Below are 14,811 nucleotides of genomic sequence, written 5' to 3' on the forward strand. Positions count from 1 at the left end.
TGTGTTATATGGAAAGAACTAAGTCAAAGAAGTCAATGAATAGATCACTAACAAAGTAGCCAATCAGATGTTATTACAGGTAATAATATATCTTCCAACAAGTTAAGTAAAGGACTCCATTTCCTACAATATCATAGACAGTTTGTAAACTTTGTTTCGTTTCTTATTCCTCCATTTTGATATGAAATTACCACAGAATTTAAGCAAAGTGTAAAACACATGCAAAGTGTAATACACAAGCAGGAGTAGCTACTATCGATGTTCACATTTCACCCTATCTAAAAGATCTTCACTGGTTACCCGTAGAGTTTCGGATCGAATTCAAAATATTACTACTTGTTTTCAAAGCGTTAAATGGTATCGCTCCACGTTATATCTGTGATCTCATCAGGGAAAAGGCATCAATCAGAAGCTCTTTGAGATCTAATGACCTCACTTTGTTAGAGGTGCCTCGAACCAAATGTTAGACTTTTGGTGATCAAGCATTCGCTTTTGCTGGTCCATCCAAGTGGAATAAGCTTCCTCTGGCAATTAGGACTGCCAAGAACTTAAAAATACTTTCAAGAAACACTTGAAGACATTTTTGTTTAAAAAAGCACATGACATCTGATTATTTTTTACTTTGTTTATTTTATTTCTTACTTTTTGTTTGATTGATTATTCTTAAATTTTATATTTTATTGATTTTGACTAAATTTTTCGTTTTTATATTGTAAGCGCTTTTGAATATTAATTTATGAAAAGCGCTATATAAATTGATTATTATTATTATCATGTAGTGCATTCACTACAAAATAAAGTAACTTTTTCAATGCATTCACAGTAAAACAAAATCTCAATTTGGTAACCAAAATCAGACCTGGCTCTGTAAGCCAGCAAACCAATGAGATTTGCACTCCCTTGTGTAAACAAGTCTTTGACATTAATCCTAAAAGCTGGTAAAGTTTGGAGGCAATATACTTTCTTTATTGTTCCCCTTTGCAGATTTTTATATTTTTATATCTTAATTAGTACTTTCTGTATTTCCAAAATGTTGTATTCCTTCAAGATTTGGAAAAATCAAGGAAATGATAATGTGGTCTAGCTGAAACAGGCCAGCATTATTGAGGGCAATGAATAATGCTTGTTGCTCCTAACTCGGAAAGAATGAGAGAAGATATTACAGGCAGGTTGATAGAAATGTCAGTGGAAAGCGGGACTTCTTTTTGAACATGCAAACAATTAAATATAGGTAGAAATGAACAAATGTAAAGAAACCAACAGAATCATTGTGCTTTCACAAAGAAATTCAATGAAGTTTGAGTACAGTAAATACCTAATGATGCCATTTTAAAGGGACAGTATTACGCTATTTTTAATAACACATTGAAAATCGGAAAGACGCTATTTGGTTGATAGCAGCCAAGATATAATGACAAAAATCCATTAAAAGACTATCAGAATGCAAAGAAACTATCCACAGATATTTTCGCTGGCAGATGACCAAGATAGAGAGGGGTTCAAATTTGAAAATGTCTGGCAGACGTTTTCAAATTTCGCTGTTGTAACGCACTAAAATCGCCAGTTGTACTATATTTTGGTTCAACGTTTCGTCTTAGAATCACTATTAATATTTCTTTAAATTAGCGACTGAGAAATTAATTAACACAGTGTTCAAAGTTTAAATTTAGCCAAAAATCATGATATCTCCCATGATACTGCCCCTTTAAGGTGTCTCCCTAGGGTTTTAAGCTTGAGCGCATACTGATGATGCAAGCTTTAGTAATGTGCATGCACAAACTGACGTAAGCTCAAGCAAAACAGTGAACCAGTTAATACAACTCAAATTACAGCCCTGAAGTAGAAACAGAAAGATTAGCATTTTAAAGAAAACATTTCTGGAATAGTTTTATAAACCAAAATATTGCTGTTCATTTCTTTGAAGATAACTGAGGTAAATTTCATCCAATTAGTTTACGCAAACAAGTCCATTGCTCTTAAGTTCACTCATGCTCAAATAGCGATCTTGATGAATTTTTTTTGTAAGACGCCATTACTGTGCATGAAAATGTAGACTATCAACTGGATTTTCTCGCGTTTCCTTCAGTGAAATTTCCTTAAAACTGATGCAGAGGTTTCAAATTATTTGCTCTAATTAGGGCTTGATTTTCACAAAAATTTATAAGACAAGTTTTTACGCAGTGGCAAAAACCACAAATTCGCAAAAAGCAAAAAGCCTGCCTCTACTTTTTTTGCTCTTAAAAGATTTTTCTGATAAGTTTCTATCCACTGTTAAAACAAAGCCACACACTAACAAATGCTTCAAGGACACAGTTTTTGTTCTTGATTATTACATTTTTGCCGATATTTTCAATGAATTATTGGTAGAAAGAAAACAAGAGAAAACTGGCTTTTGATGTGTAACACAGCGTGTGCCATTATTATAAGTGAAAAGCGTATGGAGCTACCTTAATACAGTTATGGTAACATATTAGTCTTATTTGGCCTCACGATGGGTATTTTGTTTCCACTGCACCTCACTGAAAAAACAAATGTTTTTCAACCAAACTTGTCTGATATGTGACCAGAGTATTATCAAAAAGGTATGATTAAGTAAATCCAATCTCATTTCTCGTGATGTCGAACATGTTAAATGCCTTCCAAATACACTACTACATAGTGTGTTTTCTACAAACCTTAACTGAGAAAAAAGAAGAGATGTGGAACAAACAGGCAAACCACCAAATGGCACGTCTGGATCTCTGATGCCAGCATGTCCAGAGGGCTTGAAACCAATGAGAACATCCTCCTCCTGCTGCCCTTGTAGATGACTTGACCAAGCACCATCTGGGTGGAATCTGTGCTCTAAACTATCTTGGTGAATAACTTTGTAAGTGTCACCAGGTTTAATCTCTATAGATGTGTCAGTTGAACCACCCTAAAACAAAGCACACTCAAAATAAAGATTATTGTAAGTTTTGTTGAAGCGAGCCTTACACAGTACTTGACAAATGACATGTTTTCAACTTGGGACTCTTGCTGGAGCCTTGGGTATAGGCAACAAAAGTTCATAATTTTGCAAATTAGGAATTCAATCCACACTCTCTAAGGCAGGTGTTCTTGTGGTACAAAATTACCAGCCTGATTGACCTGGCTAGGCCTCACCCACTGTAGAAAAACACATCTACACCAAATAACACGAGCAGGGGTAAATAAACTTAATATTTATGACATTATACTCACATCCTGCTTTGGAGTGGGAAGATTTATTGTTCTTGAAGCAGGTAAAGATCGAGGTGGAGACACAGGAATCACAGGTGAAACACCAAGCTGGAAACAAAAGGTTAACAATAATAATAAACACTACAAGTAATCACAGATTTATTTAGACTACAGTCGAACCTCCCTTTGTGACTACCTCTCATAAGCGACCACTTTTCCAAAATACCAAAAGTTTTCAAGTCAAATCACTAAAGATGGAACCTCTCGTAGGCGACCACCTCTCGTAAGCAACCACTCATTTTTACTAACCCTTATACTCAATACGGGTATGTGCACAGCACGGAATAATTCAAAATAGCATTGAAGGTACATGATGACTAACCCAATGAACAAAAGCACTGAAAATCTTTCCACTTCAGTTGGTAAGACAGGACAACCACAAAATCACACGGCACACACCAGATTAGCATGAATTAACTCAATGCAATCCTTACAGGATGAGGGGCTGTTTTCAAGTGAGATACTAACATAACCATGACTGTTGGTTAGAGTGGTTCTCAACATTTTTTGTTTGAATGTTTGAGTGCTTTCCATTTGCCAAACTCAGCCAGACTGGCCAGCCTGTAAATCAAATGCATAATTTTGAAAGGATAGTGCTGCAAAATCTTTAAAAATATGGTAATTATACTCTGAAAATGGTACGTGCTATTTGGAAGAAATTTGAATGACTAGGACAAGACTTGTCCTTCAAATTGGTAAATTCATTTACGAACTGACTGGTCTGGCCGGCCAGTTCTGACAAACAGAAAGTGCCCTTTGTTTTTCTGAATCTTATGGAGAGAAATTTAACACCTTCATTTTATTTTATCACTGTTTTCCTCTTCCTATCATAAAAGTTTACAGAAATACTGTGATGTGAACTTCAAGGTTACATGGCATGCAGACTGCAAGCATATTTCAACCCCACCCCCAATCAAACAACCATTCAACAACTGGAACTTAAATAAACTTTCCTTTACGGGCTATGTTTTGGTTTTTAAAATTACTCTTTATTTAAACATTAATGTCAAAGAGGAACAATAATATTGCAAGGAGATTGTTAGCTTACCTTTATCTGCCCTTTGCAGTCTCCATTGAAATCAGTGACATTGTACCATCCAATCAGCTGCCTCATACCAGCCAACAACGGTGACAGGTCTAATGATACAAACCCAATAACACGGTCTTCACTGGGGCTGTCAACCTTCCCTTCACCAGACCCTGGTACTTTGGTGGATACATCTGTGGACAGAGTATATTATTAGATCTCACAACTTGATCTTGTTTTCCTATTTGACTCTTATCAAGAAGAGAAATAAAAAAATGTCCTTCAACAGTAACTATTATTATTGAAGTGCTTGGTGGAGAAAGGGTGTACGTGACGACTGGGCCTTTAAAGATGAATTTCTCTTAATATTTGGCTTTAATTGGTTTACTGGAAGATTATCATGTTAAATGTGTTTCTTTGCTAACTTTATCTTAAGGTACAAATTTGGTGTGTTTTAAAGCTTGTTACATTTACTTGGACAAAAGAGAATTCAACGCTTGGCTGATTTCTCTTTTTTTTGTCGAAACTCATCATTACTTACTTGAACTACATTAATTTTAACGAAAAAAAGATACACTAATTATTCTTTGAATTCAAGCCCTTAGACCAAAGCATGCTTTTTACATGGTAACCAGTCTATGTTCCAAATTAAACCTTACTTTAGGTAAATTTGAACTATTATAAAACCAAATTGTCCCTTTTACCCAATTTCCACCAAGCTCCTGAAAGGTTGTTAAAATTCTCACAAGGCCATTACTGTATGTAGATCTACAAAACCTTTTCTCAGCAGGGTCCTGAAATACTAAGTATGTTTATGTCTTCTGTTAAATTCAGTAGTTTAGTCACAAAATATTCGTGACATAACAATAGCAAAGTCTGTTTATTTTTTGACACTAATATACACTAAAAAAGGCTAGCACCAAAAGATGGAATATGACTTGTACCACAATTACCAGTAACAACAAACCCTTCTAAATTAGCAATTTACAAAAGTAGGGTTAGTTGATACTGACAATTGTGGTATAAGTCATGTTCCATCTTTTGGTGCTAATATTTCCCCCTTTTTTTTTTTTTTTTTTTTGTAGTGCCAAAAAATAAATAAACAGTTGCTATTGTTGTGTCATGAATATTTTGTGAAAATGGACTTAACTACTGAATTTAACAGAAGACATGGGCGATATGAATGTACTTAGTTCAATTCCTTCAGAAAACATTTATCCCAGTGTTTTATATGTTGCTGTATATATGTTTCATTTGCAATAAAAACCTATGATTACGAGCAAGATTTGCATTTTTTTCAGTCTGTCAATCATCATAAAAGGAAGCACAAAGCAGTGTATAAAACATTGGGGCAACATTTCCTGAAGGAATGGAAGGCTGCATACAAAAAATTCAGTGAATCTGAGCTAAAACAACATGAAGTGGTCTAACAAGTACTATTAATAGGTGAGTTATGCACCAAGCCCTTCAACTACACTTGAACCTCCACCAAGTCTTGAGGACACCTCCTGGTAGTAGATGCCAAACTGCGGTACAAGTGATTTCTTCACTGAAACCCCATAACCTCCTATGTGCAAACACCTCAGCATAATTTGTAAAAACAAATAACTTTTTACAGGACTTTTAACCCCAACCATAGCATGACAGTCAAAATAACTGTTATATGTTTAACCCTTTAAACCCTAACATCAAAGAACAAATTCACCTATCTTGTGCCCATAATTTTCTTATAAAAGTACTGTGGAGAAGTTACTGACAAAACATACAAAAATTCACCTTGGGCGATCATATCCTTCATTTTCATGACCTCAGAGATTAAATAAGCATTGATATTACAAGGAGAAATTTGATGCTGACCACTGTTAGGGCTTAAAGGGTTAATGGGTTATTTTTATTGGTGTCAAATTATTACACACACTGGGTAAGTATACATGTCACCTGAGAGAAAGCCATAAGTAAGTTACACATTAAGATGTACTGTTATTAAAATGTGTAGTTCCAGAAAATTATCATACTCCCCCATGGTAGGAATTTTTTCCAAGTTCACCCACCCCTCTGTAAATTCCAATTTAACTTCTTTAATTTCTTTAAATGTTTGGGCCTTTGAGACCCCCTTCCCCCAACCCCTTGGAATTTTCATTTCCATCAGTGGGGGGATGGATATTTTCCAGAACTAAACAATACACTGATGCAGTTACCCTTATTGTGTGATGTGTGCCACACCTGGAAAGCAAGACCCTAAAAAGTGAACAAAATAATGACAACATTTGCCCAACACAAAATGAAGATTTTTAAATCAGGGATAATTTTTAGGTTTTTTCCCCTTCTTTACTTAATTTTAAACCTGTTCAATACCTTGTAACTTGATTGGTCACTCTTAAATTTCTTATTGCTGCCGCAGTGAGGGAGCCTGAAGCAACTTAGGAAGGCAGCATTCTAATCGGCACAGAAATATATGTATGGAGCCTTGCGAGTGCTTTCTTGCAAAAAGCAAAGGATTGTGGTCGTGCAAAGATCAACGGCACAAGGCATTGCGGCTAATTTTATGGACACCACAATGCAACAAGCCTCTCTGCTCTGCTCTACTGAAGAAATTAGTATTTTCTCGCTTTTAATGCTCCTAAATTTTACGGAATGTTTCTACTTCGTTAATATTTTCTTAACTGTATTGCTTTTAATTTTAGAATGCAATATATTGGCGTTTAAGGTTAAGGTATAACCTCTAAGTAAGAATAAATGAAGGCAAATTCTTGAAAGTTGTGTTGTTACCCGGGTTGATTATTCTTATTATTCGCTATTTCTGTATTTCGTCTCAAATTCCACATAACGCAATGCCTGCCTTCAGTTTATCCATTACAGTGGTAGCTAATAAGTCGTACAACCTGTCAATTTCAAAGAAACTTGAGAAGTAATATTATTAAAGCACATGCAGTTTCCTTGTAGTTAGAAGAGTGATTTGCTCCTATGGGAAATGACTCAGGAGACCCCATTAAAGTGCCAGGATTCTAACATGGTCATTTTTAGTACAAAACTTAGGCACTCAGGCTACACTACAAAAAATTATTTGAGGACTACCTTATCCGAAAAGCAAAGAACACGCGCATATGCAAGGTTTGTAGAATCAAAGGCTCCTGTGAGCCAACTTGTGAATGCAGATGACACATAGTAATTGAAATTTAGATGGCTACGGAAACTTCCTTGAAAGCTAAAAGAAATTATATCTTTGCCCGATTATGTAACGAAAAATAACCATTCTTGTACTATAAAAATGATTGTCAAACTGTTCTCTACAGATTTAATAAGATTATATTGATGCGCCGATTAAAAAAAAAAATCACGTGTCTTTTTTTTTTTTCAAAGTTCATAGAAGCACGCCATGTGCAGCTACGTCATGCAAATTCGTGTCCCCGATAGTCCGGGGCTACTGGATTTTGCGATCGGGCTAGTGGATTCTGACCATCACTTGCCCGGCAAGTGAAGTTTTTTTGGGAATTAAAATTACAAAATTACTGTAGGGCAAGCCGATCTCACAAAGGGAAATATGTTCAACAAAGTATCGCATTACATTTCATGCCCGACATAAATGCGTGAAATTTTTCCTTTGGAGTTCAGTCCACGCAATCGTCAAGTAAAAATAATGAAGTATGGCAAGCTCTTGCTAAATAACAATTATTTATCGACTGCGTCCTTTTGCTTTCCCATAAATTACCAGTTGTAAATTTCGAAAATGAAACATTTTTTCCCTTTGAAACCTCTATGAAAGCTGACAAGATCTTAAAGTGTTCATTTGCATAATTTTGTTTACGACGTCAAAGATGCGTGACATGGCACGTTCCACTTTCGCGTGAAAACTGACAAATTAAATTATTTTTTAATTAAATTATTTCTAAATTAAATTATTTTTAATTCTTAAAAGAAACCGCACTTTCTAGAAAAAAACGAAAAAACCTATAACTTTGCTCAGATTCAACGAAAAATCTCAATTCTTACACTAAAATGATTGTCAAATTATTCTCTACAGAATGAATGAGAGAATTTTGACGCGTCGTGAAAAAAAATTTTCACGTTTTTTTTTTCACTAATTGAGTTTACGACCCCGGACTTTCTGAAAAACTAAAAAAAACTCTTAACTTTGCTCAGATTGAACGAAAAATCTCCATTCTTGCACTGAATGATCATCAAATTATTCTCTACATATTGAATAAGAATTTCCTGATGCGCCGTGAACAATAAATGTTCGCGTGTTTTTTTCCACTAATTAAATTTAAAACTCATTCACTGCGCATGCCCGAAAGTTAACGACAAAACCGACCAACCGACCAAGTCAAAAGTCACCTATCGCTAAAACTCGTTCATTGCGCTACGCGCATTCACGAGTTAAAAATGGTCTTACACCAGAACTTTGGCAGCCTTGATGAACTCTGGCTACCGTGCCGAAATTGATGAGCGTATTTCCAATCATGCAATCTTCCATATCATCTCTGATTCGAATTTTTTTTCAGCAGGGCAAAACTGCATTTCAGCTGAACTTAAACACTTCAATATATTTGAATGCTATGAAATTGAAATAGATGAAGAGTACACAATGAAGTTTCTTGGGAAAAAATTCTGAGAATTTTCATTGTGTAATTACCATCTATTTCATTTTCATAGCATTGGGTGGTTGGCTGGTTTGCTAAATATTTAAAGGACACTTCAAATGCTGGATATAAATCGTTTTGAAATGACAAGCTTGACATGACAACATTTTATTTCATTTCAGTTTCTTTTTCATTAAATGACGTTACGCACGCTTTGGGTTGTTAAACACGTTATTTGTCCATTATACTGAGTTTTCTGGATTCACACAGGCACAATGGGCCACTTTCAACCTTCCCTTCCTATTCTAACCTCCCTCCCCACAGCAGCATTTAATTCACTGCCTTTCCAGTATACTAGTTTAATTTTGTATCTTATATTTATCGAGGGCCACCCTAATTAACCATTGTGTTAGCTTTTCTGGTGTTACCCCATTAAATATAGTCTTTATTATTATTATTATTATTATTATTATTATTATTATTATTATTATTATTATTATTATTATTATTATTATTATTATTATTATTATTGTTAATTGCTTTGTTTGTTCTTATCAAGAGTAGGAAACATTTCTCCTTCAGCAGTTTAGAATGTAGGCAAAGCTTCATTGCAAGAGGACTATTAACCAGTGGGGCTGACAGTGTAATATATTATCCAAAAATTAATTACCAATTGAAAATTCTGTGATCAACTGTAATTACTGTTTTCTCGAAGCCTATAACTCACCTCTGATTGAAGTGATGTACAACTTATCCTTTCTAGTTTCTGAAACTCCCAGCTGGGGCTAGTTGAAGACATGACAACTGATGTATGTGATGGAAGTAAAGAAGAAAGTGTTTGATAGGAAACATACACATTGGGCATTGATCTGCAAAAGAAAATTCACAGTTCATATCTAGCTAGTAAAAATATTAACTGATATTGTGTAGAACTAGCCTCTGATTACCTTCCCTCGTCTAAACAAATCAAAACAGTATGTACTTCATACAGCTATACTGCTATTGCTAACACGACTGCTGCTACTAGTCTACTACTGTACTAACAAAAGGTAGAAGAGAACCTGACAAAAAAAAAAATGTATTTTGGTACTGCTCAAGTGTCATTATATTATTACACAAAATGAAATGGATGGATGGATGGATGGATGGATGGATGGATGGATGGATGGATGGATGGATGGATGGATGGATGGATGGATGGATGGATGGAAGGAAGGAAGAATGGAAGAAAGGAGGGATGAATTGACTGAGCAATACCTTTCACCATCACTTCCCGGAACAGTGGGAAGATGAAGTGCCTGTTCAATGATAACATGGGCTGTGAAAGTGTCGTCATCAGACTTAGTGTTTGGCAGCTGTACTTTTGAGCTGTGTGGTGTGGGTTTAACTGCAGTGCGATCCTGACTGGAAATCATGGTACTACGGTCTGCATCATGGTCCTCCACTGGGGAACTAACATCAAGAGATTCATCTGAACTTGCATGCCGTGTAGGGTCCAACTGAAACCAAGATAAGACATACATGTACAATATCATGGACTAAAGGGAATACAGTCAACTCTCTCGTAAGCGACCACCCTTGGGGCACGACAAAGTGGTCGCTTACGGGAAAGATCTACAAAATAAGCCTGATACTGGATTGGTTAATTAATTACATAAAAATATTACCTTAGCAGCTAAAATTAGGCAAATAGAAACTAATTTATTTGATTTTTTTTTCACATCTATTCATTCTTCTGATAAAACTTTGTATAACATTTTGGAACAGATCACTGTAACAATTCCCGTTTACCTACAGATCTAATTTTAGCCATCTTCTTTGTCTGTAAACTGTTATTATCTGTCAGCATTCCGGGGTAGCGTCATTAAAAATTGAACTTTTGTCACTTCTGGAGTAATGATTTACTAACGATCATGTATGATTATGTTGGGTGGTCGCTTACCGGAAACAGAAAACCAAAAGAATATGTGTAATTTTTGGCCTAAAAAGTGGTCGCGGTCTCTTAAAAAATTTGAATGTTGGTCGCTTACCAGAGAGCTCTTGAAACAGTATTTAACTGACAAACAAAACTGTTGTTTATGATGACAGAAGTGGTCGTTTACGGGAGGTGGTCCCTATGAGAGAGTTGACTGTAATTGCATAGTATTGGTTAGAGAGTTTTGGGTATAAGAAATATGTTAGGTCTCTCCAAATAAATGAACTTTTGTCTGGTTTAATGTTTGGCTGTAATCATAAATTATTGAAAATAATTATTAAAAATGAAATCAATGGTTTATTATCATTATTTATACAATGAACAGTGTAAAACTCATGTTTTGATTGGTCTAGAGGAGTGTGCGATTGGAGTATAGATGGACAATTGATCTCAACGAGCGGTGTGACCAGCGCATGTGATCAAAGTCTAGAGTCCAGCCAGAGCGACTGGTCAACAAGTTTTGCAAACTTTTTTTGCGAGTAGCGGACAAACACAGGCAAATTTTCACAGGAAAGAAAACTGTCCAATGAAAAATTGGACAAAGACCGTTGAGAGTGACCTCAACCAGGAACTTTGTTGTGACGTGACAAGAAAGGAAATATTTGTCCAAATAAGCTTACGTCGCCAATAGAAATCCAGTGATGGTGAATAATCGATCATAAATCACTGTGAAGCGACTGACATGCTGTAATATTTTGGAGTCAGAAATTCCTTCTGGAATAAAGGTTAGTTTTGAAAATATTGTTAAAGAAATTCTTTCGGATTAAACTCTAATTTAGAGGATCACAACTTTGTGTATAAGAAATGGTCTAAAAGTTTGCTTGAAAGCTTTTGGAATATGGTCAAAAATCTTGTTTATTGTATAAAACAAATAGATTTTTTTTTAATTTTGCACAGAGGACGTCAAAACGTGGTGAGAACATCAGTCACACTACTCGCATGCGGCTCTTGGCGTACTTCTCTGTTCTCACCACATTTTGACATCATCTGTGCATTATCAGAGTACAGACACACAGCAAAATGAAATCCATTTGTTAATTCCCAGTGCAACTGGTAAAAGAGAAAATAACACATTAAATTCTTTCATTGGCCTGCAGTAACAATAGGACATGAAGTGGCCCAAATATGTGCATAAAGGATATTTGGCATAAGAGCCTGTAATTAAGAGAATTTCAGATGTTGTAAGCCGTATGTAATTAATCCAACCTTGAGATAAATAATACAAACATTATTATTCTTACCCTAGGGTCACTAGGACTGTCTGAGCACAAGTTAAGAAATGCCTGTGCATGGATGTATGCACCAAAGAGATCACTTGCTCCTGATCTGAATAGAGGATACAGCCCACTAGAAAATAACACATCAGTTAAAACAATTTTATTACTTTTATATTGCTCTAAAATAAATCATCTGCAAGAACATCAAAAAGAGTAAGTGAAGGCCTTTGAGTTACAAGAGGGATATAAAATCTTTGAATCAAATATTAATTAACCAGTGTTACATGAATAAAATGCTGTTCTGCATGTTTTTCTTTTTAAATAAGTGGGAGTGGAGGCAAAGCAGGTGCTGAAGGTTTGCTGTCTACGAATGTTTTCAAAACTACAGCTAGTACTTATTAACAGTTTTACAAACAATATTTTTCGCTATAAAACAGGCCACAGTATGTAAGCCTGTATTCACACCTGATTTGCCTGTGTTTCCTCTGGTGGCTGATGAGCAATGGAGACAAATCTATAAATGCAGAGCCCAGTAACTTGTCTCGTTTCCTTGACTTGTTGTCAGCATCATGCCTCCTGTTACTGAGCCATAACTGGATCTCTAAACACTCTTCTCTGATGTACCAGCTCAGTGAAGGTGAGGCTGATAAAATGTTCTCTTTGGAATGTTTTAAGTCGCAAATTAGTTTACCATCATCAGAATCTTTTACAGGTGACATTCTTGAGCATATGGGAGCTACAGTAAAGAACAAACACACCAATATGCTGACTTACATAACAGAGTACAGCAATCATTATAATTCCACTTTAAAATAACCTGACTGGCTTTTTATATCCCTTATCAAGCAACCAAGAAACAACAAATTATTTGCTTCCCTGTTTTTTTAAATTAATGTGGTCCATTGTGTTACTAAGCAGCTTATGAGCAATGGAGATGGATTTCCAAAGTTTTTTTTGTTCATGTTACTTGGACAAATGCAATTACACTGCTTAGAGTATCTTACATGCAGATGGAACAATATAATATACCTTTGTTGCAGAGCTTGTACCTTGCATACATCTTTACACCTTTGTCCATTTTCTTTGCTCCAGAATAAAAGGAATACAGTTGTGAGTGAGGAATCCAAGCCTTGTTGACTTTCAAGCTGAATTCCCAGTGTCTCTCCATTGACACTTCGTCCTTATCAAGCCAGTTGTCATCACACTCTAATCCAGCTGGTGGTGACCAACCAACTCCTCTTGACACATGAATGATGTGATCTCTATCCTCTGCTTCAGAGAAATTAAGCCTTAATTCCAATCCTCCAACAACCTTTTCATTATCATCATAAGAGGTTGCATCATGCACATCACTGCCATTAGGCAGGTATATGGGGTACCAGCCTTTGATTCCTGTGAAACCACAATTCTCACATCAACATTTAAATAACATACACATTAAACTTGTATATTAAGTTGAATCCTTCCACAGCAGTACAAAGCCCGGCCTATTTATGCTTCTTTTCGTAAATTAATTGACCCAAGGAGAAAAATTATAAACAATCTGCCCCAGTACAGGGTTAGAAGGCCTACTAGGAGGTTGCAAAAATCTTTAAATCAAACTAGCTGTCAGCCCATGTGATGCTATTTTCTTTTAAGCTAAAAGGGCACTATGCTTATCTGTAGTTAATAAATTTATATGTGCAGGCTATGACGTTTGTCATACTAAGGAAATCATATACAATTTTTTCTACAGTGCACATGAGCACTTTTCCACAGATAAGAATTTACCAATCCATAAACACGTCACTTCTTGGGACACTTTCTGTCATGGAATCAAAGATCAAAGAGGCATTCCACATTGTCCAGGAATAACCATCCCCTAATAAACAGGTTTTACTTGTCAGTCTCATTCTTGTTGGTTAATCCTTCACCCTTAACAGTTTGTTAATATTTAATATGCTGTTTGACATACATTCTTTGATTCTCGTACATTCTTTGATTCTATACATACCTCTGGCATGTCAGCTTTTACAACTAAAAATGGTTTTACTTTGAACAAAAGGTTGCTGATGATGCTGAATGATGGAGCTTATGGAGACTAACCTGTGTTATGTGTGAGAAGTGTAACAAGAGGCACTCTTCCCACACCAAGAAGAACATCTCCTTCTGCTACACCCCAGGCCTCCCCACTTGATCTGATCATCTGACCACCACTCATCCCTCGTGACATTTGATGCCTGAGAGGATATTAAAACACATGTTGAGTTACACCAGCTTCACAGATCCTTCATCAGAGTGAATCCTCTGACAAAGGGTTAGTGTTTGAAACATATCAGCTCTCAAATCTCTTTAAGGTGATCAAACTGCCTTATTAGCTAAGTTGATTAAACAAAATGTTGTTAACTTTACTGTTTGGACTGACAGCTTTGATAACAAGAGATATTAGCTTTTGATGTTATTAATCTATTTACGCCAAGCAAGATGAATCAACCAAGCATCAAAACCTGTTGTTTTCAGATGCTCAAATTTAAAGCAGCAAAAATCATCCTTGACATATTAAAACAAGACGTCTGTCTGCCACTTAGCCCTAGAAACATTCAAATGGAAGCGTTTAAGTGAAAGAACATATGCAAATCACGGGTGTCTACAAACTGAAGACCGAAGACTACAAAACGAAGACCCTCGCTAAAACGCTTTATTTGACGCTAAAACATTGAATTCAATGGGGTCTTCGTTTAAGTAGTTTTGCCCACCTCAAACAATGAAACA

At 35.8% G+C, this 14,811-nt stretch overlaps 1 protein-coding gene across 4 annotated transcripts in view; it reads right to left on the bottom strand.

Moving 5' to 3' along the window:
- The window catches only part of LOC146455398 (C2 domain-containing protein 3-like), a 48,407-nt gene that overhangs the window by 3,162 nt on the left and 30,434 nt on the right, over positions 1-14,811 (bottom strand). For all 4 annotated transcript variants that reach the window (XM_085094365.1, XM_085094366.1, XM_085094364.1 and 1 more), the window contains 10 exons: positions 14,146-14,279; positions 13,090-13,452; positions 12,526-12,796; positions 12,085-12,190; positions 10,126-10,367; positions 9,596-9,737; positions 6,487-6,526; positions 4,310-4,482; positions 3,223-3,309; positions 2,676-2,917 (listed from right to left, as the gene is read on the bottom strand). In XM_085094365.1, the coding sequence (XP_084950491.1) occupies positions 2,676-2,917; positions 3,223-3,309; positions 4,310-4,482; positions 6,487-6,526; positions 9,596-9,737; positions 10,126-10,367; positions 12,085-12,190; positions 12,526-12,796; positions 13,090-13,452; positions 14,146-14,279 (1,800 nt within the window). The remainder of the gene's footprint in view (positions 1-2,675; positions 2,918-3,222; positions 3,310-4,309; positions 4,483-6,486; positions 6,527-9,595; positions 9,738-10,125; positions 10,368-12,084; positions 12,191-12,525; positions 12,797-13,089; positions 13,453-14,145; positions 14,280-14,811) is intronic.

This window comes from Pavona decussata, unplaced genomic scaffold, assembly GCF_977016875.1.
Source record: "Pavona decussata unplaced genomic scaffold, jaPavDecu1.1 SCAFFOLD_276, whole genome shotgun sequence".
NCBI classification, from domain to species: domain Eukaryota; kingdom Metazoa; phylum Cnidaria; class Anthozoa; order Scleractinia; family Agariciidae; genus Pavona; species Pavona decussata.